This window comes from Aspergillus ibericus (genome assembly GCF_003184845.1).
Source record: "Aspergillus ibericus CBS 121593 unplaced genomic scaffold BO80scaffold_30, whole genome shotgun sequence".
NCBI classification, from domain to species: domain Eukaryota; kingdom Fungi; phylum Ascomycota; class Eurotiomycetes; order Eurotiales; family Aspergillaceae; genus Aspergillus; species Aspergillus ibericus.
This window is the reverse complement of record NW_020292128.1, coordinates 75,885-99,693: the sequence shown is the minus strand read 5'-3', so window position 1 is coordinate 99,693 and position 23,809 is coordinate 75,885. Positions and strand designations below refer to the sequence as shown.

The 23,809-nt window shown below is 54.0% G+C and overlaps 7 protein-coding genes and 1 non-coding gene across 8 annotated transcripts; 4 read left to right on the top strand and 4 right to left on the bottom strand.

The window, feature by feature from the left end:
- Positions 1-287: 287 nt before the first annotated feature.
- Positions 288-1,563, top strand: BO80DRAFT_139969 (phosphoribosylglycinamide formyltransferase). Its single transcript, XM_025713674.1, has 3 exons — positions 288-545; positions 606-1,135; positions 1,201-1,563. Exons 2-3 carry the CDS (start codon positions 725-727, stop codon positions 1,441-1,443), a joined length of 654 nt encoding a protein of 217 aa, XP_025573470.1. The 5' UTR covers positions 288-545; positions 606-724; the 3' UTR covers positions 1,444-1,563.
- A 4,326-nt stretch (positions 1,564-5,889) lies between these two features.
- BO80DRAFT_426678 (Zn(II)2Cys6 transcription factor) lies at positions 5,890-8,995 on the top strand. The gene is made up of 3 exons (XM_025719831.1): positions 5,890-7,426; positions 7,482-8,278; positions 8,335-8,995. Exons 1-3 carry the CDS (start codon positions 6,308-6,310, stop codon positions 8,594-8,596), a joined length of 2,178 nt encoding a protein of 725 aa, XP_025573469.1. The 5' UTR covers positions 5,890-6,307; the 3' UTR covers positions 8,597-8,995.
- Positions 8,996-9,978: 983 nt separating this feature from the next.
- BO80DRAFT_426677 (ATP-dependent 3'-5' DNA helicase) lies at positions 9,979-13,627 on the bottom strand. The gene has a single exon (XM_025719830.1). The coding sequence runs from the start codon at positions 13,576-13,578 to the stop codon at positions 10,099-10,101; it is 3,480 nt and encodes a 1,159-aa protein (XP_025573468.1). The 5' UTR covers positions 13,579-13,627; the 3' UTR covers positions 9,979-10,098.
- Positions 13,628-13,846: 219 nt separating this feature from the next.
- On the top strand, positions 13,847-13,918 carry BO80DRAFT_t211. The gene has a single exon. It is a non-coding gene; the product is annotated as a tRNA-Arg (tRNA).
- A 320-nt stretch (positions 13,919-14,238) lies between these two features.
- BO80DRAFT_503449 (glycoside hydrolase family 76 protein) lies at positions 14,239-16,401 on the top strand. Its single transcript, XM_025724383.1, has 4 exons — positions 14,239-14,685; positions 14,736-14,995; positions 15,045-15,500; positions 15,551-16,401. The coding sequence occupies exons 1-4, from the start codon at positions 14,592-14,594 to the stop codon at positions 16,136-16,138; spliced, it is 1,398 nt and encodes a 465-aa protein (XP_025573467.1). The 5' UTR covers positions 14,239-14,591; the 3' UTR covers positions 16,139-16,401.
- A 902-nt stretch (positions 16,402-17,303) lies between these two features.
- BO80DRAFT_359668 (uncharacterized protein) lies at positions 17,304-19,036 on the bottom strand (the record flags this gene model as incomplete). The annotated part of the gene is made up of 5 exons (XM_025715936.1): positions 17,304-17,369; positions 17,415-17,722; positions 17,777-18,296; positions 18,347-18,840; positions 18,958-19,036. The coding sequence occupies 5 exons, from the start codon at positions 19,034-19,036 to the stop codon at positions 17,304-17,306; spliced, it is 1,467 nt and encodes a 488-aa protein (XP_025573466.1).
- A 762-nt stretch (positions 19,037-19,798) lies between these two features.
- BO80DRAFT_410772 (Yip1 domain protein) lies at positions 19,799-21,305 on the bottom strand. The gene is made up of 4 exons (XM_025717937.1): positions 21,006-21,305; positions 20,501-20,909; positions 20,262-20,414; positions 19,799-20,208 (listed from the first exon to the last, which is right to left on the bottom strand). The coding sequence occupies exons 1-4, from the start codon at positions 21,091-21,093 to the stop codon at positions 19,959-19,961; spliced, it is 900 nt and encodes a 299-aa protein (XP_025573465.1). The 5' UTR covers positions 21,094-21,305; the 3' UTR covers positions 19,799-19,958.
- Positions 21,306-21,488: 183 nt separating this feature from the next.
- Positions 21,489-23,665, bottom strand: BO80DRAFT_359825 (uncharacterized protein; the record flags this gene model as incomplete). Its single annotated transcript, XM_025715943.1, has 2 exons — positions 21,489-23,216; positions 23,315-23,665. The coding sequence occupies 2 exons, from the start codon at positions 23,663-23,665 to the stop codon at positions 21,489-21,491; spliced, it is 2,079 nt and encodes a 692-aa protein (XP_025573464.1).
- Positions 23,666-23,809: the final 144 nt, after the last annotated feature.

The following is a 23,809-nucleotide window of genomic DNA, read 5'->3' as shown; positions in this document are numbered from 1 at the left end:
TGGTTATGATCCTTGGAATCTGGGTCCTCCGGGAAATCCGGCGGTTTACGCGTGACGCAATGGTAGAGCGGTGCATTTTAAGCTCATTGCAGGATGCTGTGAATTGGAGGGCTTGCGTGCGAGTGCATAGGATTCTGTTATGTGACATATCTTCGGACATTCGAGGTCTCTACTGGTCTTATATTGTTGTATTATTCCCCTCTCCGTTCAGTACTCTGGTGGCTCTTAGCATTTGGCTTGGTGCGTTCTAGTTGAATACAACTGGTTAGGAACCCGGCTTCACCCCAAACCTCCTGCGGACCGTGTACTACTACGTCGTTGAGACCAGGCATGCGCTTGGACCAACGCCATTCCCACTGGCGGAGCGGAGCCAATCCCCGGCCTGGAGGCCCGCATCTCCGCCCGTCCGCTGACTCAGCCCACCGCCGTCGACCACCCCGCGTCCTGCAATTCACTGGCTCAGCACGAAGCTTGTATGTGCCTTGAATCCCGACTTTCTTCGGTCAATTTCCCGAGTCATTATTGGAGAGACAGTCCGGCCCCTGGTGCGCAAATAATCCTCTCGGTGGGCCAATTGGGTCACGTTACTGAGCATCTACATGCAGAAACCTCAAAAAAAATTCAGTCCTACCCCGCTACGCGATAAACCGCCGACATCGAATACCCACGCTCGAATCCGGACCCGACGCTCACAACGAAGAGAAGAAATAGAATCAAGACCACCATGGATACCCCCGTGCGCCTCACCGTGCTCATCTCCGGCAACGGCTCCAACCTTCAAGCAGTGATCGACAAGACCCTCCAAGGGCAACTCTCAACCCAGATTGTCCGAGTCATCTCCAACCGCAAGGATGCGTATGGTCTCGAGCGGGCTCGACAGGCCAACATCCCCACGCAATATCATAACCTCGTGAAGTACAAGAAGCAACACCCCGCCACACCGGAGGGCGTCCAGGCCGCCCGCGAAGAGTATGACGCCGAACTTGCCCGATTGGTGCTGGCCGATAGGCCGGAAATGGTTGCTTGTTTGGGTTTCATGCATGTCCTTTCGCCAAGGTTCCTGGAGCCGTTGGAGGAGGCCAAAATTAACATTATCAATCTGCACCCGGCTTTGCCCGGTGCGTTTAATGGCGCGGTAGGTTCTATTCTATCTAAAGGCCACTGGGGGAAGGTTTGCTGACACCAGATGGGGGTGGGTAGAATGCTATTGAGCGCGCGCATGCCGCTTGGCTAGAGGGGAAGATCGATAAGACGGGAGTCATGATTCATAAGGTCATTTCGGAGGTGGATATGGGGACCCCGATTCTGGTGAGAGAAATTCCCTTTGTTAAGGGGGAGGATGAGGATCTGCATAAGTTCGAGCAGAAGGTACATGAGGTTGAGTGGGGGGTAGTCATTGAGGGGGTGCAGCTTACGATCCAGGAGGTCAAGGAGGGGAGGTAGAGGTGATTAGTGGTGGGGCGTTTGGTCCATGATTGATACCATAAATGAAATGAGACGTATAATATCCGCGGGAGAAACAATGCCGCTTTCTCCGGGATGCGTATAGTTCCAATACACCATTCATACTCATATGGAATCTAGCATCAGGTGTGCATTGTGAGTGAGATGGTTCAGCTTCTCTGGAAATATTCAGAGTGAAATGCTGTGACTCAGTTGGATGGGATCCTGTCTCTTGTTGAATGATACAGAGATCGGAAGGCACCTGTGGCGGCGTACTATCGGATGACCAGATACAGCAAAGTCAATTGGTGCAAAACATGGCCCCGACTGGAACCAATATCCTCGCCAAGTATTTGTTGGCTAGTCGAATCCTGCTGGGGGCATTTTTTTTACGTGGATGCTTTGGCTGATTGGTGTCTTTGATCCCTGAGTCGTTTTTATCTTTCTGCTGGCCTGGTATAACTCCCTGCCAGTGCAGTAGGCCCAACAACAAGGCCCATGTATTGGTACAAGGTCACGTCACAGTGCCAAAACGGCCGGTCACAGGGAAGTCACATGGGGAGCTTCCTCCCGACGAGCTCGGACGACTGGCAGACGAGGGTCAACCTCTCCTACATCCATGTTGGGAGTAGCACATCGGCAGCTACACGCATTCTGATCCCGAAAATCCTGTCTGGGGCGTGGCCACAGTCAAGATCGGCCAAATTCACTAGAGATCGACTCGCTGACTCCTTCTCAGGAGAATAATCTTTACTGAGTTTACTCACCCTCAAGGGCCCGTCCGTGATTCGAAGTCATGCCATGCCTCGTCTCCACCCTTTTTGGTCTCCCCACTCCCTGGTCCCCTCCACTTTTCCCATGAGGTCACAATACTACCCATCTAGTCAACGGTCATTACTACTGTTTAACTGAAAGGCTTACTTAGTTTAGCTGCATGAGGCCTCATCCGAGATGCCTTTCAGTCTAGGACTTCACTCTAGGGCACTTAATAAAAACAGAGCACTTACACATCTCCTGGCTCTTCACTTTCTCATCTTTTTTTTTCTGCTCGTCACGAGCTCTCTCAGATGGCACTATACTGTGGGACAAAACCCTCAGGTTTCAGAGGGCCCACGCCCTGATAGGCCAGGACGGAGATCTAACGGCTGATTTGCATCACGACCACTCCGTTCCCCGACAAGCAAAGTACCTCTACTGTGGTCCTTGCTAAGCATGCACTAGGTAGCATCGTAAGTGGACATGCGGAATGGCGTCTATTATCCTGAGTTAGGAAGGTATGCGCGTTGGCTCCACTTAGCTGATTGCTGTATGGCTATAGAACCATGAGACAGATTCTGACCCCATGCATCTTCTAGTGGTCACCGTACTAGCACGGAACCCTTTCCCCTTACCCTCACTCGCCCCATTCGCTGCCTGCCTTCATCAGAAACAGGGTTCCTTAGTAGCCAATTCAACTAGGCAAATTTCCGGCTTCCGGCCCGGTGCTGGCGTTCTCCTGGTAGCTACAGCGGTTCTCGCCGCTCTACCATAGATCCCGGACGCAGAGTGACAAGAAGAGTGGAGAGAAGATAACATCATTGATTGGGTACTTACAATGCGAGTTACACAAAGTCTACATCAAACTGTCTATATTGTATATCAAGGGCAAACAACCTGAAGCCTCTAGTGCTGCGACATCGATCCTTGCCCTGCTAGAGGCCCATCGAAAACCGTTGGCTGATTGATAGCCTGTACATACGCGCCACAAGCCCATGTATTAATTTACTCAGCAGCGACGGCAGAACTCCGCGGTGGAGCTGTCTGTGATTACGGAGTACAAACTGGCCGGATTTTCTGGGTCACTGGGGAACCCCGATTGTGTTCCCCGAGCACTAGAAAGCCCGCGGTCCATGCCATACGCCAGACGCTTGGCTTGGACCACTCCCTTCTTGTCGGCGTCTTATGCGGTGAATGCAAGCCTATTCTGGCCAATATCTGCCGTTCACTCATCATTCTGGACTGTTTGGGGGCAGCAACGCAAAATCATATGGATAATCACTCTATTCATAGCTAGTGATCAACAAGAACATCCAAAATTATCACCGGCATGGAGAAAGAAGGATATCGTTGCCGTTTTACTTGCCGGGGAACTGCAGGGATCGCCCTGATGGACCAGATAGTCAGTTATTAGTCTGGGTGGCCTATGAGCAATCATTGTATGGGCCTCATTTCCCACAGACGGGGGACTCCGTCATCCACACCTCCGTCTGTCCAGCCGCCCGAGGCTCCAGGAATGTACGTTCAATTTCCCTAGTCTCCTTGATTGGTGGCGTTGGTCACCAAGATCAGGTCCAGATTCCCCATGGCGCTTCTGCAGTGGAAAATGAATGCCGTCCGTCTTCGGCACACCTTGATAAAAATCATGATTCCAGATTGGCCGACCCTCCATAAGGCACGAAGAACAAACGTGCTGTCCACATGGGTATTCCCACATATTCTCCGTACCCCTAGCTTCTTTGAGAGGGGTGCATAGCTACTTTCAGTCCGCAATTCGTGGTGGTTGCCTGTTTGATCATGAGTGACCTGGATGGAGGCCAACATGCGACCGTCGGCACCAAGATTCACCAAACCTTCTCCCCTGCCACGTTACCTTCAGAGCGTACCAGACCCGGGAAATAGTGAGTACCAGAGTCGTGGTTCCTCTCCTTTCCTTTCCTTTTTTTTTTTTTTTTTTTTACTTTTTCTTATTACTCCCTTTTTTTGACATGGGACTACAAGGCTATATCGGATTAGGGCATGTGTGGGCCGCAACGACACGATGCAGGACGAGATGATTAATGATTACGGCAGACTAGGGCCGTCAGAATCGCCCAGTGCCGGGTTAGATTGGTGGCCCCAGCCTAGATCTATTTAGGTGGGCTGGACGGCGACCAGTCACCAGCGGAGGACACAGCCTGCTCAGCTGTCAAACCCTCAGTGTCGATCAGGAACATCCGACTGACCCGAGTCCAATTTGCCTCTCAGCGACAAGGCCACGCCGTCGCGGTGACCATCCCTTGGCTCCTTGGCTGACGACGCAACGACCGGTTCTGAGAAAAGGGCGGACGGGGACAGTCAGCGCACCTCAACTTCGCTGCCCTCCAGCCTTCCCCGCTGGCCCGACGATAGCTGCTATCAAGATCCGGCTATATTAACGGCTTCTATACTCCGTAACCCTTCCCCAGTGACAGACGGAGACCCCAGGCTGGTTTAGACCTTTTCCGACTCCACGGGCGGACGAACGTCTCGGCAAATATTTCCCAGATCGGGGAGTGTAATTGGACAAGGGCAGTTTCAGATTAGCCGAGGGCATTCTGGTGGTATCAAGTGGATCCGTGCTGGGGCTGGCGGAGTCGTCCGCTGGAATGCTACGGCGTCAGTGGTTGCTGGCCCATCAAAGAAGGTTTGACCGCATCCCACCCCGATTGAGATGAGATGGTGGAAAGTGTACTTTGTTATGAATGCTAATGCGATCCGCATTCGTATAAGCTTCCAGCTGTGGACAGTTTTACGATTTCAATGTCCTCATAAGTCAGCGGTCGGCCGGCGAGCCACCTGGAGATTTGCGCAGGGATATCGCTAGTTGAGTCTGCAGAGTGCAGACGCCCGGCTGATGAATGAGCCATCGGGTTCAGCAGGACTCAGGAGTCGTTCGCTCGGTCTCTGGGCTGGTGGCTGTTAAGGTGTCTCCCGGAACCGGGCGGATCCACCCACCCATGGCTCCGGAAGTCCCAAACTGCTGGAAGGACGCACCTGAATCATGACGACGGCAGCGAAGGTCCTCCATACTAGCTTCTACTTTATTTGAGACAATGCTATGGTCTTTGTGTTTCCGCGGAAGCCCGTGGAAGTCATGGAACCATGGCTTCGATTTTCGCTGGGGAGGAGCAGGTGGCTGAACCTCCTGAGGATGAAGCCGTCCCCGCTAAGCGGGGAGGAAACCATCCCCAACTCTCGTGCCTGAAGCTCTTGGTGGGAGGGAGATTTCGCCTGGTCATGAACTTATCCGTAGATAGTCGTGAGGGGATCAAGAGGCCCGAGGGGGCCAGATGGTGGAAGAATAGAAATTTCGGCGGGCGATCAGCTCTGCAGCCCGCGTTTAAGATACTAGATATAGTATGTTCTATACGATCCCCCGAAAGACCTAGATACTATCTATGTAGATGGTGCATCGGTGGACGATCATTCCGATCCAGGGCGGCCCACTCGGGGTGCTGCTATAGAGTCTGGTGGTCGATACTCTAAGTGGCGGCCAGACCACTTCGGACTCGGGGAGGCTTGACTCGGAGCTAAAGGAACTGAGTTAATGCCGGAAGACAAATGGTTAGGAATAAGGTGGGAATCGTGGACTCCATCTAGCGCTGGCGGCAGTTAAAGTTGAGGTGCCATCATTGATTGATGCATTGCCTCTTCCGGCCAGCCCCATCCCCAATCTCTGTCTCTCTCTTTCTTTCTTGCTTTCTCTCACACACTCTCTTCCTTTTCCTCGTGTCCTCTCTTCCTCCTCTTGTTGTCTCTGGTCCGAATCGCACGGTGCTTTCCTCGTCATTTTCACCTTCCTCCCTGGAATCCGCCTTCTGTGCTGTGCTGATAGCGTCGCTGCCTCTGCTTCCGCGGGCCGCTTTGTCTGCTGCTGCCAAGTCACCGGGGTCAGTTTGCTTCACTCTTCATCTCCATCAGCGCCTGTCGCCGTCGAACTCGGCCTTCATCACCCTCTCTGCCATCACTTGCTATGCGGATCGGGCCTTCCCGCCATCGGTGCCCATTCTTCCGGTGCTGAGCGAGTGCAGTCGATGCCGGCCAGCTTGACCCCCATCCGCTTGGGTTCTTCGATGCGATCCGCACCATGGCACCTCCATACCCCAGTTCCCAGGCCCCCCTGACAAGCTATCCGCCCTCCTTTCTATCGCTCCAGGACCAGAACCCCCCACTGTCGGCTTACTCGATCCTGGGGACCGGGCAGTATCCCGAGAGCGTCGCATTCTGGCACAATCCGCCCGCGCAACCCCAGCCTCCACTTCCTCCCGCCGCCATCGCCGCCTCCTATCCGTCGGGCCCCCCCAAGCCCCAGTCTCTCCTACAACCCGCGTCAGACCAGAAGAAGCATAAGCGCACCCGCAGCGGCTGTTTCACCTGTCGCTCCCGTCGGATCAAGTGTGATGAGGCCCGCCCCATCTGCGACAGATGTCGGAAAGGGAACCGTGACTGTGTGTATCCATCGGCCACTGCGGGCGCGTCCAAGTCAGGAGCTCGTGCCGTCTCCAAGCCCCGAGGGTCGTTGTTGCGCGGGACTGAATCTTCCAGTCAGGCGGGATCCGAGGAGCTTCGCGTTTTGGAGCCCATCGCCGATGAGGAGGAGGATGGGACTAGCGTCGGGTCGAGTGCCCATCTGTCACCGTCAACCGCCCCGACTCCAACAACATGGCCCAAGCCAAGCCCTCCCAAAAGACAGACCGGGCAGTCCCTGAGGCAGCCCGGGGGGAAGCCGTTTGTGGCTACCGAGCCAGGCAACTCACGGATCGAGGCCAGTACTTCGCCTTCACCGTCCACAGATACGTCATCTCGATTTGACTCGTTGAGCGCTCGGTCGGCCAGCGTTGGCGCTTCCCTGCCCGACCCAGCAGGGTTTGGTTTGCCCAGCATAACTCATTTGGCCGACGACCTGCGATTCTATCTCACTTATCATCAAGAGTTCATCACATATCGACACTATTTTCTCAAACCGGCGAATGACCGGTTCGTTCATCAAAGTATCATCGAACTGGCACTGCAGTATGATCCCCTGCTGTATGCGGTGGTGGGATTTTCAGCATATCACCGTTGTGTTCAGACTGATAGTGGGAAGCTGTACACCTTTCTGAAGTACTACAACATCGCGTTGACGCTGCTTCGCAAGTCCCTGGGCTCTGGTGAGCCTCATAGTGAGGCCATGCTGATCACGGTGCTAGTCCTCACCACGTTTGAGGTAAGACATTTTCCCGGAGTAATTGTGCTTTTGCAGTATCATACTGACTGCTCAGGAATCCATCGGGGACTGGGTCAACCTCATTGGCCACCATCAAGCGGCTCACGCCTTGGTGCGGGAGATTTTGACACCGGAATCAGCCAGCTTGAACGAGCTTCATAGCAATATATTCACTTGGTACGCCCGCTTTGATGTGGTCGCCGGGATTCTGGCCGGGAATGAGACAATCTTGGGCCGGGAATGGTACATTGCGAAAGAAGAGTATGATGCCCAGCAGGCCGCCCTGCACCCGGGCGATGTGGAGAAGCAGCTGGCGCTGGCAAACTCGATCAACCGTCGGTTTGGGCTGGAGATGGCGTCACTGTATGCCAAGCTATCTCGCGGACTGATCCCGATCAACGAGTTTATGGTTCACAATGAGGTTTTGGGACAAACCTTGGAGCGAGTGAGAGGCATCCTAGAGACCTTCCACAACTCGGAGTACACCGTGCGCGACTATCCATATCGCGTCCCTTTGACCCCAGAGGACATTGTGGATCCGTACATCCCCGGAGGATTGCATCACGGGCCCCTCTGGGAAGTCAACATGACGTGGATCGACTACTACTCCACCAAGGCCATGTACAAGTATCAGACGCTCTTATCGGTTAAACAATCATCGGTAGAAGAACTGGGAGCTCTCTCGATGGAGCTGGCCCGGTTGATGGAAGCCGTGGATCGGTGGCCAGTGAAGGAAAACGGGTATATCCTGTCGTTCAAGAATAGCATCGGAATGGCCGCCATGTTTTGCCCTCGGGACGAGCGGTACATCATGTGGGCGCGGCGGAAGTTCGCTCAATTGGAGCAAAGCGGGTGAGCCATCTCTCTGCGCCGGTACCTGGCTGCACCGTAGCTGATTAATTACCTAGGTACGTTGTTGCGGCGGCCTTCCGGACTGCCCTAGCGGCGCTTTGGCAGAAGCCCGAAATCAACGGCTGGTGGCTCCCTGATGAAGAGGGATACCCGAGCATCATTCGTGAAGTGCGAGCGATGACGGAAGAACGCACGAGCCACCCTCGCGATAACTTCCGCGAAGACGTCAGCCATATGAAGACGCTGTTCTGGAACATCACTCTGGACGACACTGAAAGCGAGAGCAGTCCCACCTCGGTGGGAACGGACATCCGGTGAATATGACCAGTCACCGTGGTTCCCTGTACGACCGGAGGGCTGAGATGTCTCACAAGCAGACGCTCATGACAAAGGCTTCCCTTACAGTGCTGCCCTCTGTGACCTAGCCCTAAGCACGTGCATAACACCCCATGAACTGATGTGAATCCGTCCAGCCCTGACCTTTCCACCACCCCTCCTGCCGGTCACCCCTTCTTTACCGTCACACTTTCTAATTCCGTCGTGGCTTAGCCATGTCTTTCCGCTCGGACAATGTGATGATGCATGACCAGTACTCCGTACATATGAGAGAAATGATACCCGGATTGAGTCAGAGCCAATGATGGACCATACTTACATACTGACATGCCTACATAGCTCTTGGATCATATACATACGCTAGATACCCAAACAGCATAGTCAATGCATTCTTGCAATTTCACATGAAGATCACATCCATCTAGTAGTACTGTTATTTCGTTCTGTAAGCTATACAATGCTAAATTTCCGCCCAAGAACACGGGACAGATCGAAAGGCGCCTTGGTATGGAACGTCTAGCCGTCAACTGCATACGCATGGGGTCTCCCAAGGTCAAAACATTCAACACACGCCTTAGTCGCTAGCAGTGCATCTACAACCACAATGCCTTATCTCCCCCATCCACCCACATAACTCATTACTACCCCTCAAGATGATGATTTCATCCATCGTGAAGCGGTCATCTGCCCGGAGTACATTTCATCGACTAATTCAACCCGGACACCCAGATCCAGGCTATCCAAAATCGCCAACGGCTTGCTACGCCACAATGGTACAGGCCCGTGCGTCCTTATGGTATACCATGACCCCTCACCCATTCAGTTCAACAGGTACGTACTCGGATGACCGTTCTACACAATGGCAGTCTTTGGTTCTGGTTCAAGCAATTAGAACCCTTGTCGTGCTTTGCTCGTAAATTAGTAGTGCCCACTGGGTCATGTACTCTGTACAGAGTATCTACTACTAGGAGGGCTTAGTCTAGCCTTCGTGTAGCCCCTTGGGTTGATACTAGATCGGTATCCTCATGCGTTCTTCGTGGAGTGCTTCACCTTGCCCTTAGAATCGCTCACCTCGTAACCTTCTTATTTTCTCTCCTAAGCTCTTCGTGTTTCAATGGTAGTTCTTGATTCCTATTTCGCGGCCGTAGAACGAGTTGAATTCGCTGGCTCGCATCGGTGTTTTTCTTCGCGGTACTCCGTAGTGATAGATGTCCCTGGGCTGGGCTGCTGTAGTGGGATTGGGACTAGAAATGGGTGTGGGGTTGGAGATGGCTGCAGGAGACGTGCTGGCGTTCTGGCAGCTGCCCGTAGTAGCTACCTCCTTCCTAATCGAGGAACACCCGCGAGTATAAACCCCCCCCCCTCTTTTGCCTCCCTCATTCCTCTTCCTCCTCCCCTTCCTCCTCCTCTCGACTCCGTTTCTCTTAATTCTATAGCCGTGACCTCCGGGCATACTCATCCTGCACTCCGTAGAATGTAGTATACTAGACTCTAAAACCACCTCCATCCACATCTCCATCCCCAGACCTAGACATCGGCACCTCCACAGCAGGAACAACAGTCTCCAACCCGCCCATTAACTCGCCATCCATCGCATGAACTTCCACTTCCTCGCCCCAAGGCAAACTGTCGACATCAACCTCCCACCCCAGCAGACACCTCAACACCACCCCCGCCCCAGCCTTGCTCATCACCTCATTCATCTCCTTACATCGTTCATCGCACACACATTCCAAACAGCCCCTAGAGCCGACACATGAGCAACTCTCGATCCGTTTCACGGCCCGCTCTAGCAATACATCGATGAATTCGAAGGCTTTGGCGGCGATGCCGCTGCCGCAGGCTCCGCCTTTGGCGTCGTAGAAGGTTAAGCGGGCGGGGCGTTGGCGGGCAGGGGGTTGGAGCTTTTTCAATTCGAGAGGGTCCAGGGATTGATTGTGGGAGGAGGCTTGTTTGAGCGTCCGGCCGAGTTCCTTTTTGGCGACTTTGCATTCGGTACGGACGTCGCCTGGGGATGAGATGATGGTGGTGGGGAGGAGGGAGAGGATGGCGTGGGAAGCGGCGTGGATGGCCGCCGCGATGTTGAGATTGTGCGATTGTAGGATGGAAAGGGCATTTTGGGGAATGTCGAGCCAGGCGCCTTTGGTGAGGATGTCGATGGGTGGGTTGTTGTCGACTGGGACCGCGTCGAGGATGCGGCCGCGTTTGTCTACTTTGAAGAACCCGTAGACGACGGCGTGGATGCGGATCGTGCCGAAGAAGGCCCGGTGAGGAAAGGAGGGGCGGATCGGGCGGATGAGCGTCGTTTCGATCGGGTCGATGTCCGTGTAGTCGCGTTGCTGAGTGTGCCAGTCAACATGCACTCGAGTGACCCGCGCGAAATGCCGGGTGGGGTTGAGTTCTTGGACAAGGTAGGTTTGGCCTTGGTGTAGGAAGATGCCGCCTTCGTAGATGGTGAAGAAGGCGCGGGAGGCTTCGACTTCTTCGAGGACAACATTGCGGGCGTTGGTCGTATCGATGACGGCGAAGTGCTGGTCTTCGGTGTCGCGGATGCAGACGCTGCGGGAGGGATGAGGGAGGAAGCGCGAGTGGCAGTGGTAGAAGCCCAGCGGGTCGCGGGTGAGGCGGCTGGAGATGAGAGAGGGGAGGAGAGGGCCAAAGTAGAGAGTGTCGGTGGAGGGGTTGAGAGGCATTTCGAAGGCGGCGCATTGGAGGTGACCTTCGAGGATGAGGTCGTTGGTGAGGTCGATCTGCAGCTCGCCGTTGGGTTTGCTGAAGAGTTCCTCTGGGTTGCGCATGTAGTGCTGGTCGGTTGGATAGCGGTCGCCCACGAGGATGGAGAGCGAGTCTTTGTTTCGACGCCCGGCGCGGCCACTCTGCTGGCGCAGGTTGGAGATTGAGTATGGGAAACCGAGGGTGATGACGGCGTCGAGGGAGCCGATGTCGACGCCGAGTTCGAGAGCGTTGGTGGCCACGATGCCCATCAGCCGACCTTCGAACATGTCTTTCTCGATGGTCCGGCGGTCTTGGGGACTGTATCCGCCGCGGTAACCCATGACGAGCTTGCCAATCTCGAGTCGGTCGAGGGTTTGGAATTCGGTCCGGACGGCCTGCAGGAGCACTTCGCACATTTTGCGGATGCGGCAGAAGGCGATGACGCGCGCACCACGGAGGATGAGTTGGCAGAAGAGTCGGGCTGTTTCAGCGACGCTGTCTGCGCGCCCGGATGTCGGGTCGTTGGGGTCTTTGAAGGGCGTGTTCCAGCAGATGAATTCCTTCCGACCTGATGGGGACCCGTCGAAGTCGATCAGTTTGACGTCCTCGACGCCGAACACCGCCTGCATGTGCTGCTCGGGGTTGGCCACGGTGGCCGAGCAGGAGATGAACTGAACGTGCTGGTTCCCTACGGCTGCGCAAATCCGGCGCAGGCGTCGCATGATGAGCGCGACGTGGGTTCCGAAGAGGCCGTTGTAGACGTGTAGCTCGTCGACCACGACAAACTTGAGATTTTGGAGAAACGTGCGCCAGGAGCCCTCCTGCGGAAGGATAGTGATGTGCAGCATGTCCGGGTTGGTGAAGATGATGCGGGCTTCGTCGCGGATGACATTCCGGTTTGGCATCGGGGTGTCTCCGTCAAAGGTCTCGACCATTGTGCCCTGCAAGCCGTCAAGGAACTGAAGCAGCTCCTGCATGCTGCGGCGCTGATCCTGTGCCAGGGCCTTGGTAGGAAAGATGTACAGGCCGCGGCTGGCCGTGTCTTTTTCGAGTTCGTGCAGCATGGGCACCTGGTAGATGAGCGACTTTCCGGAGCTAGTCGAGGTAGAAACGATGACGTTATGTCCTTCATATAGACGGTTGATCGCTTCTGCCTGGTGTGCATAGAACTGCGTGATGCCCTTGGTGTTATACAAGGCGTTGACTAGATTCTGTGAAAGCTGGAACGCGAGCTCCCCATAAACGGCAGGCTGCGCTTCAAAGACCCTATGTCCCTCTGGAACAATCTGCGCCGTATACCAATCCATCTCGCGAATATCATCCACGATCTCTGACATTGACTTGCGCTCTTTGGGGATTTGCTGCGGCGGAGCAGAAGACACAGCGACACCCGTGTCCATATCTGGAGGCACAGGAATCCACGCTTCCTTGGCCTTCTCCAGTTTCTCAACTGGATCCACCCCTTCATCTTCACACTGTACCAGGAAGGTATCAATCGCATCAGTGAACTTCTTGTTCCGCTTCCCAATGAGTCCTAGCATCTGCTTCTGACTGTACACCGGCATCTTCAAATCCTCATTCTTCATCTTTCGCACGGGCTTTGTGGGTTCCCCGGTCTGTGGGTGCTTCACCTCCCTCTTCAAATCCCCATCTATTAGCTCAAATAGAAGAGTCTTCGTTTCTGAGTCTCTCCCATCACCCAGCATATCCCTCCCGTAGCCCAGCTGCTTTGCCTCCTTCTCCCCCACAGTCATGACCTCCAACTTTGCCTCATCCACGTATTCAAAGCGCACGGCCCGCGGCACGAGCACCTTGACCCGCGCGACATCCTCGACGGTCAACTCCTGGCCCTGCATCTGGGCCTGTACGGCATTTTTGATGTTATCAAACGTAGTTGCGAAGTGCTTGCGCGTGCAACAGAACGTGTACACGAGGTTCAAGGCTCTGTGGGTCCGGGACAGTTTTTTGAGCGCCTCCGGCCATGGTGCGGACGGGGTGCGCTTCAGTTGAGCCGGTTTTTGTTTGCCTTTAGATATCTTCGCCGTGGAATCGCCATTGGTTCCGTCCGTCTCTGACGTTTCTGCCAGAAGTTTCAGAGATTTGCGGCGTTTCCTTGTGCTCGGCTGCGGCGGGTCTGTCGACGCGCTGTCGTTGGATATGGCAGGATCCTCGGACACTGGCTCAGTGTTGGCTCGCTTCCTGCCCGACGGAGCATTTGCGGGGCCTGCCTGTGCTCTTGAGCCGGGCATATTGGTACCCCATTATGAAGGGTTCGCATTCGCGGTATGGATGGAGTCGAGGGCGCCATTCGGCCCTGAGGCAAAACGCGCTGTCACGTGCGCAATATTACCGCAAGGGGAACGAACACCCACCGACCAAATTTGGCAAACAACTGAGTGACTGAGGTGTGGGGGGCCTACTCAAAGCCTCAACCAGTAAGAATGACCTAGAGCAATCAAACAGCGGATCCAGTAAGGCAAACAACAGCACAGGTGGGTCTTAGTCAACCAGTCAAATGGCCGGATGGCGCAATGGTAGCGCATCTGTTTTCGGCACAGAAGGTTGCGCGTTCGAACCGCGTTTCGGTCGACATCTCTTTTTTTTTCCAGGGGTGTTTTTGCGGGGTGGGATTATTCTCCGATCAGATATTGGGTTGACGTTGTTATATCCAAGAGATGCAAGTTGGAAAGTGGCACCGAGTATCCGCTTCGGACGTTGGTGACCTCAGAATTGGAAATCGGAGTGTTCTAATTATAGCGGGCCATCTCCTTGCAGCGCTCTGATCAATTGTCAGGAAAGGCGTGTTTCACGCCGGGGACGGTTGACGGGTAGAGTGGCTTAGGGCTGGCTAGCGGAGATCATAGCTGCCTCTTAATCCGGGGAAGGGTCCTCCTGCCCGCAGACCCTGGATCCTGCTGGTTCTTCACAATCCTCCCATCTGCAACCCGGCCTTCTTTGTGCCTCGCTGCTGACTGTCCACACTTGGCCTCTCTCTGATCCAAATATAGTCTGCCCAGCGCCTGACTGCTGGCTCCGGCCCCTCCGCCCCAAACAACAAGAAGAAAGGTTCTTGGCCGAGCGTGCCAAGGGAGGCAAGGCCCTTGGCGTCTCAGTCCGACCCCCTGAAAAATTCCACGGCATTATCGCATCATGGCTGCCTGCTGTCCTTCGATCCGGCCAGTCCGTCAGTCTATCTGCGGTCGGTCGGTCTCTGGCTGCAACTTCCCGCCTAAGTGGTAGCCATCCACAGACCATCACCATCATGCGCCGCCTCCAGCACATCGGCGCCCTGCTGCTGCTCTTGTTGCACAGTCAACGGGCCTACTCTGATCTCAATGTCCAAATTGGCGATGCTGGTATGTCATTCTCCACCCATTTCCACCGCTCCTGGATTGCTTCTCACCAGCATGTCCGCCAGACTCCCTCACCAGCGCCGGCAAGGCCATCGCCGAACCTTTGATGGTCTTCTACAAACAGAATCAAACCGAAGGCATTCCCGGAAAACTCACAGACACCTGGTATGTCGCGGGGAGCATGTTCATGACCCTCATCCAGTTCTGGCAGGCCTCGGGAGTGGAGGACTATAACTCCGTCGTCCAGCACGACCTGATGTTCCAGGCTGGCGAGAACTATGACTTTTTCTCCGCCAACTACAGTCAGTGGCTGGTGAGTACCCTCTCGTCCTAATACAGCTAAACCCCACTCACACGTCCAGGGTAATGATGACCAAATGTTCTGGGGACTCGCCGCCATCACCGCCTCCGAAGCCGGCTTCCCTGAGGTCTCCGGCAAACCGTCATGGACATCCCTTGCGCGTGCCGTCTTCAATATGCAGGTCAACCGGTGGGACGAAACCGCGTGCAATGGCGGCATGCGCTGGCAGATATGGCCCTACCAAGCTGGGTACACGATGAAGAATGCCATCTCGAACGGCGGGCTGTTCGAGCTCTCGGCGCGGCTGGCCCGCTTCACCAAGAACGAGACCTACGCTGAATGGGCTGAGAAGATCTGGGACTGGTCTGCGACGACGCCGCTCCTCAATACCAACACAAGCACGTGGAATATCGCCGACAGCACGTCTAACGAAGCCAACTGCAAAGACGCGGGGAATAACCAATGGACCTATAACTACGGGACGTATCTGGTTGGAGCGGCATTCATGTATAACCACGTAAGCCTCCAATCCGCGCATTACACAGTATCATACTAATAAAGGCTCAGACAAACGGCTCCGCCATATGGCTCAACCGAGTTAACAACCTGCTCGACTCCACGTTCACCCGCTTCTTCCCGGCTGCCTACCTCAACGGCACAGTCCTGTCCGAAGTCGCCTGCGAGCCCATTCTCTCTTGTGACCGCAACCAGCTCTGCTTTAAGGGGTACGTCGCCATGTGGCTTGCCTTCACGGCGCTACTCGTCCCCTCCACCAGCGACCGCATCGTGCCCAAACTGCAGGGCTCCGCCTCCGCCATCTCCAAGCAATGCTCCGGCACAGCAGACGGGATGAGTAACCTCTGCGGTGTCCGCTGGTACCAAGACTCCTGGGACGGGTCATTAGGACTGGAAGTACAGATGAGCGCGCTGGGCGGCATCACGTCCAACCTGATGTTACTGTCCTCACAGTCCCCGCAGACCATCTCTGAAAATCCTGACGCATCGGAACACCATATTGACACGAGCGATGATGAGAAGGACCCGTCAGCCTCGGACCCCATCGAGACGGGGGATCGAGCGGGCGCATGGATTCTGACCGCCATCTTAGCCGCGTTAATGATCGGTGCGGTGGCATGGTTGCTGAAGACACAGTAATCACCCTTTGCTTTATTCGCTTATGATTAGCTAGCCTCGTAGATATACATGTATTCTTTGCTTCTTATACCTTACGCTTTATACCTTCTCATCGACACTGTCATTCTCATTGTTTGTGCTGGTCGGGCTACTATAGCTAAATCTCAGACGACTTCCATTCTTTCCATTCTATACATCTTTTCCCATCAAGAATGGTACTGTACCTTCGTTCTGCCTGCTTTTCATTCCCACACGACTAATTAATCTCTATGACCTCCCTCCCCCAATGGAATAGTTAACATGATCAAGTCCTAAAGAAGGAAACCATCTTTAACATCCAAATCGAAGATCTACCCAACCAGATCTGACCCCCACCCGGACACCAAGCCAGTAGTAGTACCACCCACTCTAACCAGTAAGAAATCAGATAAAACCCTATAAAATAAATACTACCTATCCAAACACGCGATGATAGCAACCCCAAATACGAAATATGAATCTTATGTATCATATGCATCCATCAACTCTCAGTGTCCAACTAACCGAATAGTACAGAGCTAGTACAAGTGTATCTATGTATTACCTGCATGATCAACATACCCACCTAATCAATGGACATATGTCTGAATTGATAAGATTAACTTATTACTTGATAGGTACTACGGTATGTATGTATGTACGTATGTATGTAAGTAAGTAAGCAGGAGTTAAGTTCTGAGTTCTGACATGCGTGTCGATCAAACAGGCCAAGCTATGCGAAGCTAGACTATATCAGGACAGGACTGGACCATATATCTACTACCTATGTATCATTTTGAGATTGAGCTGGTGTGGGTCATGTTTTTAGTATCAATATGTCATACTGCACGATACATTCAGTAGCCATGTAGCATAAGTCCTATGTAATTGTCGGATCCACTAACCAAAAGGGAACAAACATACACGAAGGAAATGAGATGCCAACGAAGGTGATGACGGTGGGTGTATACTCATAGAGATAGAAAGGAAATATTATAAAGAAAGCAGTCAATCAATTAATCCAGCAATGCGCGCGGCTCCAACCTCCAGTTATCTGACTCCTCGGCCCAAATGCAAAATGCCAACCCTCTCGGTTCAGGTGCTATGTAGACGTCGCATTGACTAATTACTGGCGCTTTTGTGATGTGCGTTTGCGAGTATCCAATCCTTACTGGTGTTCCTGGAGTTCGCGCACCACGCGGTACAGCTCCTTGGCGAGATCCTCGCTTCCCGTCTACGCTGGTCAGTTATGCTTCCAAAGTGGCGAAGGGGGGCTTACCCGAAGTAGGATGGGAATGGACCGGTCGTTCTCCAGGCTGGCCAGGTGAATCTGCTTCGACTTGGGCTCCTTGCCCTGCCCGTCGCCTACCGTCATGCCCTTGAAGATGGGTGTGTTCAACATCACGCGCAGCACACCGTCTGCGCGCATGATCATCCGAGCCGCCTTCTTGTCTTCCACACCATCGGTGACGCGTACATTGACCTTGAAGGTCCCGATGCCGCGCTCTTTCCACTCTCTATCGGTGAACTGGAACAGCTTCGCCTTGCATGAGAAGTATGTTTTCTCATTCTCCTCGCCGGTCTCGACTACCCCCAGGGTTAGCACACCCAACAATGGCGGGGACATAACAGGTCACTTACTCGGCCGTTCGAAGAATCTCTCATCCGTCTTATCTTGCTCGAACTCGCCTGGTCCGGTTGCGCCTGCCTCTTCGTCCTCCTCCTCCTTGTCCTCCTCATCATCAGGGGCGCCGAAACCAGAGGACTTGGAAGAGCCCAGAATACCAGGTCCAGCAGGGGAGGCAAAGCTCGTGAGGCCGCCGGCGGGTTTGGCAGATCCAAAACCACCACTGAATCCCGAGAAACCAGAGCCCAGGGCAGCGAATCCCGATGAGCCAGCTGCAGCAGCAAATCCGGTCGCGGCCGGTTGAGGGGAGTCCGTCGAGGCTGGAGACTTGAAGATGGAGGGAGTTGAACTACCCAGAGAGCCAAAGGGCGATTGTTCCGAGCTGGCAAACGCGGCCAGACTTGACGCAGCAAAGGCAGATGACGACGTGGCTGCATTCGGCTTCGGTGATTCCTCTTCCTTCGACTTCGCAGCACCCATCGCACCGAACGGTGAGACAGACGACGTATTCGCAAACGCACTGGTAATCGGAGCCTGCCGAAGCGCATCAGCTTGTACCTCCCAAGACCACGCACAGCACTTACCGTCTCCTTTTCTCTTGAATCATCCGTATGTCTCTTCTTCTCAGGCTGTCCCTCCACACCCGACTTCTCTGTCGACGCCTCCTCCGCAGTAACCTGAGCCAACTTCTCCCCGGCAGCCGCAACCTTCGGTTCATCCTTATCCAACTGGTCCCTACTCCTTTTCTTCTTCGGACTCAGAATCTTGCGCGATAGCTCCTCCACCTTCTCTTCCTTTTTATCATCACCCGTATTCTCCTCCTCGGTGTTTGAGTCACGCGACCGCTTGCGTCTATGCCCGGATTCATCTTCATTGATCTCCGGCGGATCCTCATCAAACGACCGCTTCCTACCCCTACTGCTCGCCCGGCTGGAATCCCCTTCATGCGTATTCCCAATCGACATATTATCATCTTCCGTAGTAACCTTAGGCGCCGAGGTAATAGACGTCTGCTTTAACTTATTCCGGACGGGGCGCTCGCCACCATCATTATCAGAGGCTTGCGAATCTTCCGCAGCTACCATACCCAAATGTCAGTCAGTCATCGCACCGCACCGCACCGCACCGCATAACCAAACTCTCTCCAACAACAAGTGAAAGTCCACCGCAATTGATAAAACAAACATGCACATACCTTGCCTCTCCAACATCTCCTTCCTATCCTTAATCTCATCTTCCACTCCCCCATTCCGCTGATTATCATCCGCAGCCATGACGAAGACTTCTTATAGTCGAACCACAACCTCAAGAATTATTCCCGCGCCAAGATACAAAATTGTAAAAATCAAGCTTCACGCTTAAGCATGCGATCTAGACGGGGCCGAACGTAGACGATAGAATTCTGCAACATACGGCAAAAAGAAGATGTTAGTCCATTGGTACACTTGCAGGTAAGCAGAGGTCTGATAACAGTGACAGCCGATACATGAGACAAGTCTCCCACCGGTGCGTACGCAATGCGAGGTTGAAACCTATCTGCAGGTAGGTGGGATGGGTGGTGCGACGTGTGCTCGAACGAAAAATGGCGTTCAAGAAGCTTGGAAAATCCAAAGGGGTGGAGTTACGCACAGAAAGATATATCGTATCTAGAGCATGCAGTGGGAGGTGAGTTGGCGGGAGCTGCACGGATAGCAAAGCGCTGAGGCTGAGGGGAAGGTCAAGTCTGGTCGGGTCCGAGCTGGTGGACGGAGGAGCCAGATGGTCAGCAAGTCGGAGGGCGACTGCAACGAGGTCGGTAGATGAAGGGCCCAGAGTTCGCAAGGCAAAGAAGGTAGAGTAGAAGGAGGTCCGAGGAGGGGGGGGAAGTTCGTCGGACGAGCGTTGGACGAGACGAGCGAACGAAAGCGGGTGACGGAGTGCTTTGTTGTCGCTCGGGCGGAACGGGCTCGGTTTGGTTTGGTGGTCGCCCCGTCACCGCTCGCTTTTCCCCTCTTCTCGCTCTTCTCCTACAAGCTACGACTTGTGCAGGACCCATTGGATAGCATAGCAGGGCCAGTTCTCTATCGCACAACATACAAACACAGAAGGAAAATCATTCGGAGTCAATACGACACGAAAGCCACGCCAACACCAACATCCCCGCCACCCCTCGAGTCTTGCCTTCCACCACACCCTCCGATATGTCCCGGTCCGTTCCTAACTGATGAAGCAGAGACACCCGATCGCGACATAAAACACAAACAGTGGATACACTGCAATGCCCACCCGGTTCCGCAGCACGCCCGAGCCCCCCAGAATACTCACCCCCGCCGCCATCGACCACGCAATCAGCACGAGATACACCGGTATCCGCGCAATGGTCGGGAGTCCAAAGGCACTCAGAACCGACGCGATGACCAGAGGGAACAGGGTATACCCGATAATACAAACAGACTGGAAGAAGGAGCTAGATCCAGCATCAGCAATCGAACAACCAATCAGGAGCCACCTAGCACATACATATTTCCGCCAAGCAGCTTGATCTGCAGCGTCACCACCGCTTCGCCAATCCACACGATCGTGAAGACACCCGAGAAAACCAGCGACGCCTGGTCGCCCTTGGCGCGCATTGACAGGAACATACTCAGGAGGAGACAGAAAATCAGCGGGCCCCTAAATATGGACATATCGTCATTAGCACTCCCCCCTCAAGCCCAGGCGCATCCCCGTAGCCACCAGCCAGCATCCGAGAAACTCACCAAAGATCCCAGTCACGTAGACCCTCACTCATACCACCCTGTAGCACAACATCGGCATCCGGCCAGCGTCCTACCATGTTCCTCAAACCACCCCCGAAACCTGTGGCCTCTCCCCGCTCCGCCGCTCCAATGCCGCCTCCTCCCCGCTGCAGCATCCCACCGATCAAGTACTTGGGCCATAAGACCTGCCGCATCTTCTCCCAGACCGCCCGCAAGTCGCGCGAAAGCGTCTCCCACACCGTTTCATCGATGGTGCTCTGGGTCGCGCGCCGGTCTTCGCCGGGAATCGATGAGGTCAGGTAATTACCGGTAATATTGGCGCCACGGGAACTCGACGCTTCGGGCTGAATGTTCCCTCGCAGGGGGGCTGTATCAGAGGTATCGTTGAGAGGGTCATCGGCATCGATGGCTGTCGGGATAGCGCGAGCGGTGTTAGTTCAGACATGGAAAGTGGGCGGAGACCAAGCCAGCGGGAGGGAAAGAATGGAGGCAGGAGGGAGCTCACCGTCATCGGCTTCAATCACATCGTCGTCCAGAATTGATTCATCGTCCCGGATGTCCCCGTGGGAATAGTGTGCGTGTGCGCTGGCCATGACTGGCAGAGAGTTGTGGTCAACTGGTCTGGTTGAGTTCAGGTACGGGTTGGTCGCGGAGTAAATCAACTACCACCACAAGGGCATTGCCCGCTCCGAGAGATGCAGAAGGTTACTGGACAGGCCGGCTGTACCCAGAGGATGGAAACGGAAAGAATCACGAGGTGAGTTATGAGTTGGAGAAGCTGGAGGAGCAGGCCGCGTGGGAGAGGCTAGAGTGGCATTGGCATTCCTTACGTACGCACCGCCCGGGCTGAATTCGGTAGGCGGAAACCCCCGCGGCCGCCATCTGAAACAGGAGATCCCGTGCAGTAGGTATCATATTCTATACGGAGTATAGACCTCGTACATAGTAGAGAATTATTATACAGCGCTATAGTACATAAACAGGTTCATCAACTCGACTGAGGACCATCTTCGAAGGACTCGGGTCCCCTCGTCTCGGGACTCGTCGAACCTTTCGCATTCAATTCGATAGCCAAGCTGGGAGATGCTCCAATTAAGCTCTTCCGCATCGTCTTGGTCAACGTCTGGCCAGAGTATTTTCTCAGCTCCAAAGCTTGCTTCTCGATTTCCGCGAGCGTATCGGAGGCGACATATTTCGAAAAGTGCTTCTTGATCAAGTCAAGTAGTCTTCGCATCTCGGTTATTGCTATAAGAGCATGTTCCCCAAGCATCACGGCGTGTGGGCTTGACTTGGCCGCCTGGGCCAGTCGGTCTTGCATACGCTGGTCTGGCTGCAGACTATGGTCCACGGCTTTATCGAGCTTGAAAATATGCCAATGAAGATTTTCCGCTGCAGTCGTCAGCAAGCTGGCTTTCAGTCTGTTGCCCAGAGCGCTCAGGTCGGTTTTGTTAGCCCCTTCGCCCGAGTTGAGGCCGTTGAGCGTCATCAGGAATTGCGGGTTTTGCTGCAGCCATAGAACCATATCGACGTAACGCTTCAACACCCGAGCGTCAGGCAGTACAAGAGCCTTGCTCATGATGTCTAGAAGCTCGTTGGCGTACTTAAGAACATTGGGGTTTCTGCGGTCACGAGCACAGCAGGACATGGCAATATAAAAGGACTTTCTATCCGCAAGCCCTTGGGGTTCCATCATATCGCGAATCACCCGGACAACATCACGGCTGGACCGTGAATTCCGCAGAAGGCGTAGGTACTGATGATATGAGGGCCCATCAGGTATGACGCTGTGCGAGTGCTCTTCTTGCGTAAGGTACCGCCAGTAATTCTTTCCGACACCAAACGCCTGGGTCATAGTCATGCAAGCTTGTAGAATCATCGACAGTTCTACGTTTTTCACTGGCAGATATGACGGAGCAGACTTGCCTTTTTCCGAGGCGTGTTGCGTCGATGAATCACCGGCCTCAACAACAGGGTCGAAAAGGCCATCGAAATTTTCTTCTTCCCCTTCCTCTTGCGCTAAAGTTTCGGGCTTGTCTTCCCAGAGTCTCTCGCCCTCGTCCACAAATGGGATATCTTCCTCCACACGCTTGTCTTTCATGGCAGAAGATTCATGCCTAGTCTTCGAGAATGACTGGTTTCTCCCCATTGGGGGCTCCTTGGCAAGAATTGGAAGGCCAGTAGTTTGATTGTACAAGGCAAACACCTCCCAGATGTCATGGTCACAACTCGAAATGCGCTCCAGCAGCTGAGCCATTGAGTGAACCAGATGGCTGTCGAGAGCCAGCCGGCCCTTCTTCCATTGATAGATAACATCGGACCATATCCGTTTGCCCTCTTTGATACCCTGGGCTCTCCTTTCCAGGATCGGTTCGAGATTTCGTTGATTCATTGCGGCTATCTGCGACTGGGTGACATCTGAGATAGCTCGTAGTATGGTAGTGTACGTATACGTATCCGGAGCCAGCGGGCCATTCTCCGGCAGCTCGCCAGCAACCAGCCATAGAGTATCCAAGTCACCGTGGTGCCAGCACACCTTGAGCATCGCATTGGTATGAATGATATTGGGCTCGACACCAGACTTGGATTCTCGCAGAGACCGGTAGACTTTCAGTGCGATTTCCACCGGCTTGACTCGCTCGTTCGGGAAAGGCTGGGCTAGCCCATCCAACATAGTTGTGTAAGACCTCAAATTGGGAGGAACTCCTCGTTTTTTCATCTGTTACATCCAAACGAAACAAGTCAGCCACGGCTCCACACACTTTACATATGGTCTACTACAACAGAGACGGCGGAGGAGGAGGAGGAAGCACTCACATCATTCCAAAACCTAAATGCAGCCTTCGGAGCCTTCATGCGCAGACAATACTCCAACAAGCGATTATAAGCCACAACGGTCGAGATATCTCTACGATGTGCCCATCGAATAAGCGCCAAGGCGAGAATCGGGTTATCAGCTTGCAACACTGCCGCGACTCGATCCGCTAGCCCCCGGGGATCCTTCAACCACTTCATCTCCCTATCCACTACTTGATAGGGAACATAGTAATCGTACCCCTTTTTGTGAGTAATTCCCGTGTAGGCCAACTTGTACAGGAATTCCTGTTTTGTATCCTCTGTTGTGGATTTCTGCGGCGTGTCTTTGTCGAGCGGATTGGCAGCCTCCATGAGCGGATCTCTGGGTTCCATGGTAGACGAGTTCGCAGACCGGATGGCGAGATCTTTTGTGGTATGGACATGGTCGGATTTTTGCCTTGTAAACGCACCTCCATACTGAATACGATGCACGGAGAGTCTGTCCTCGATCGTTCG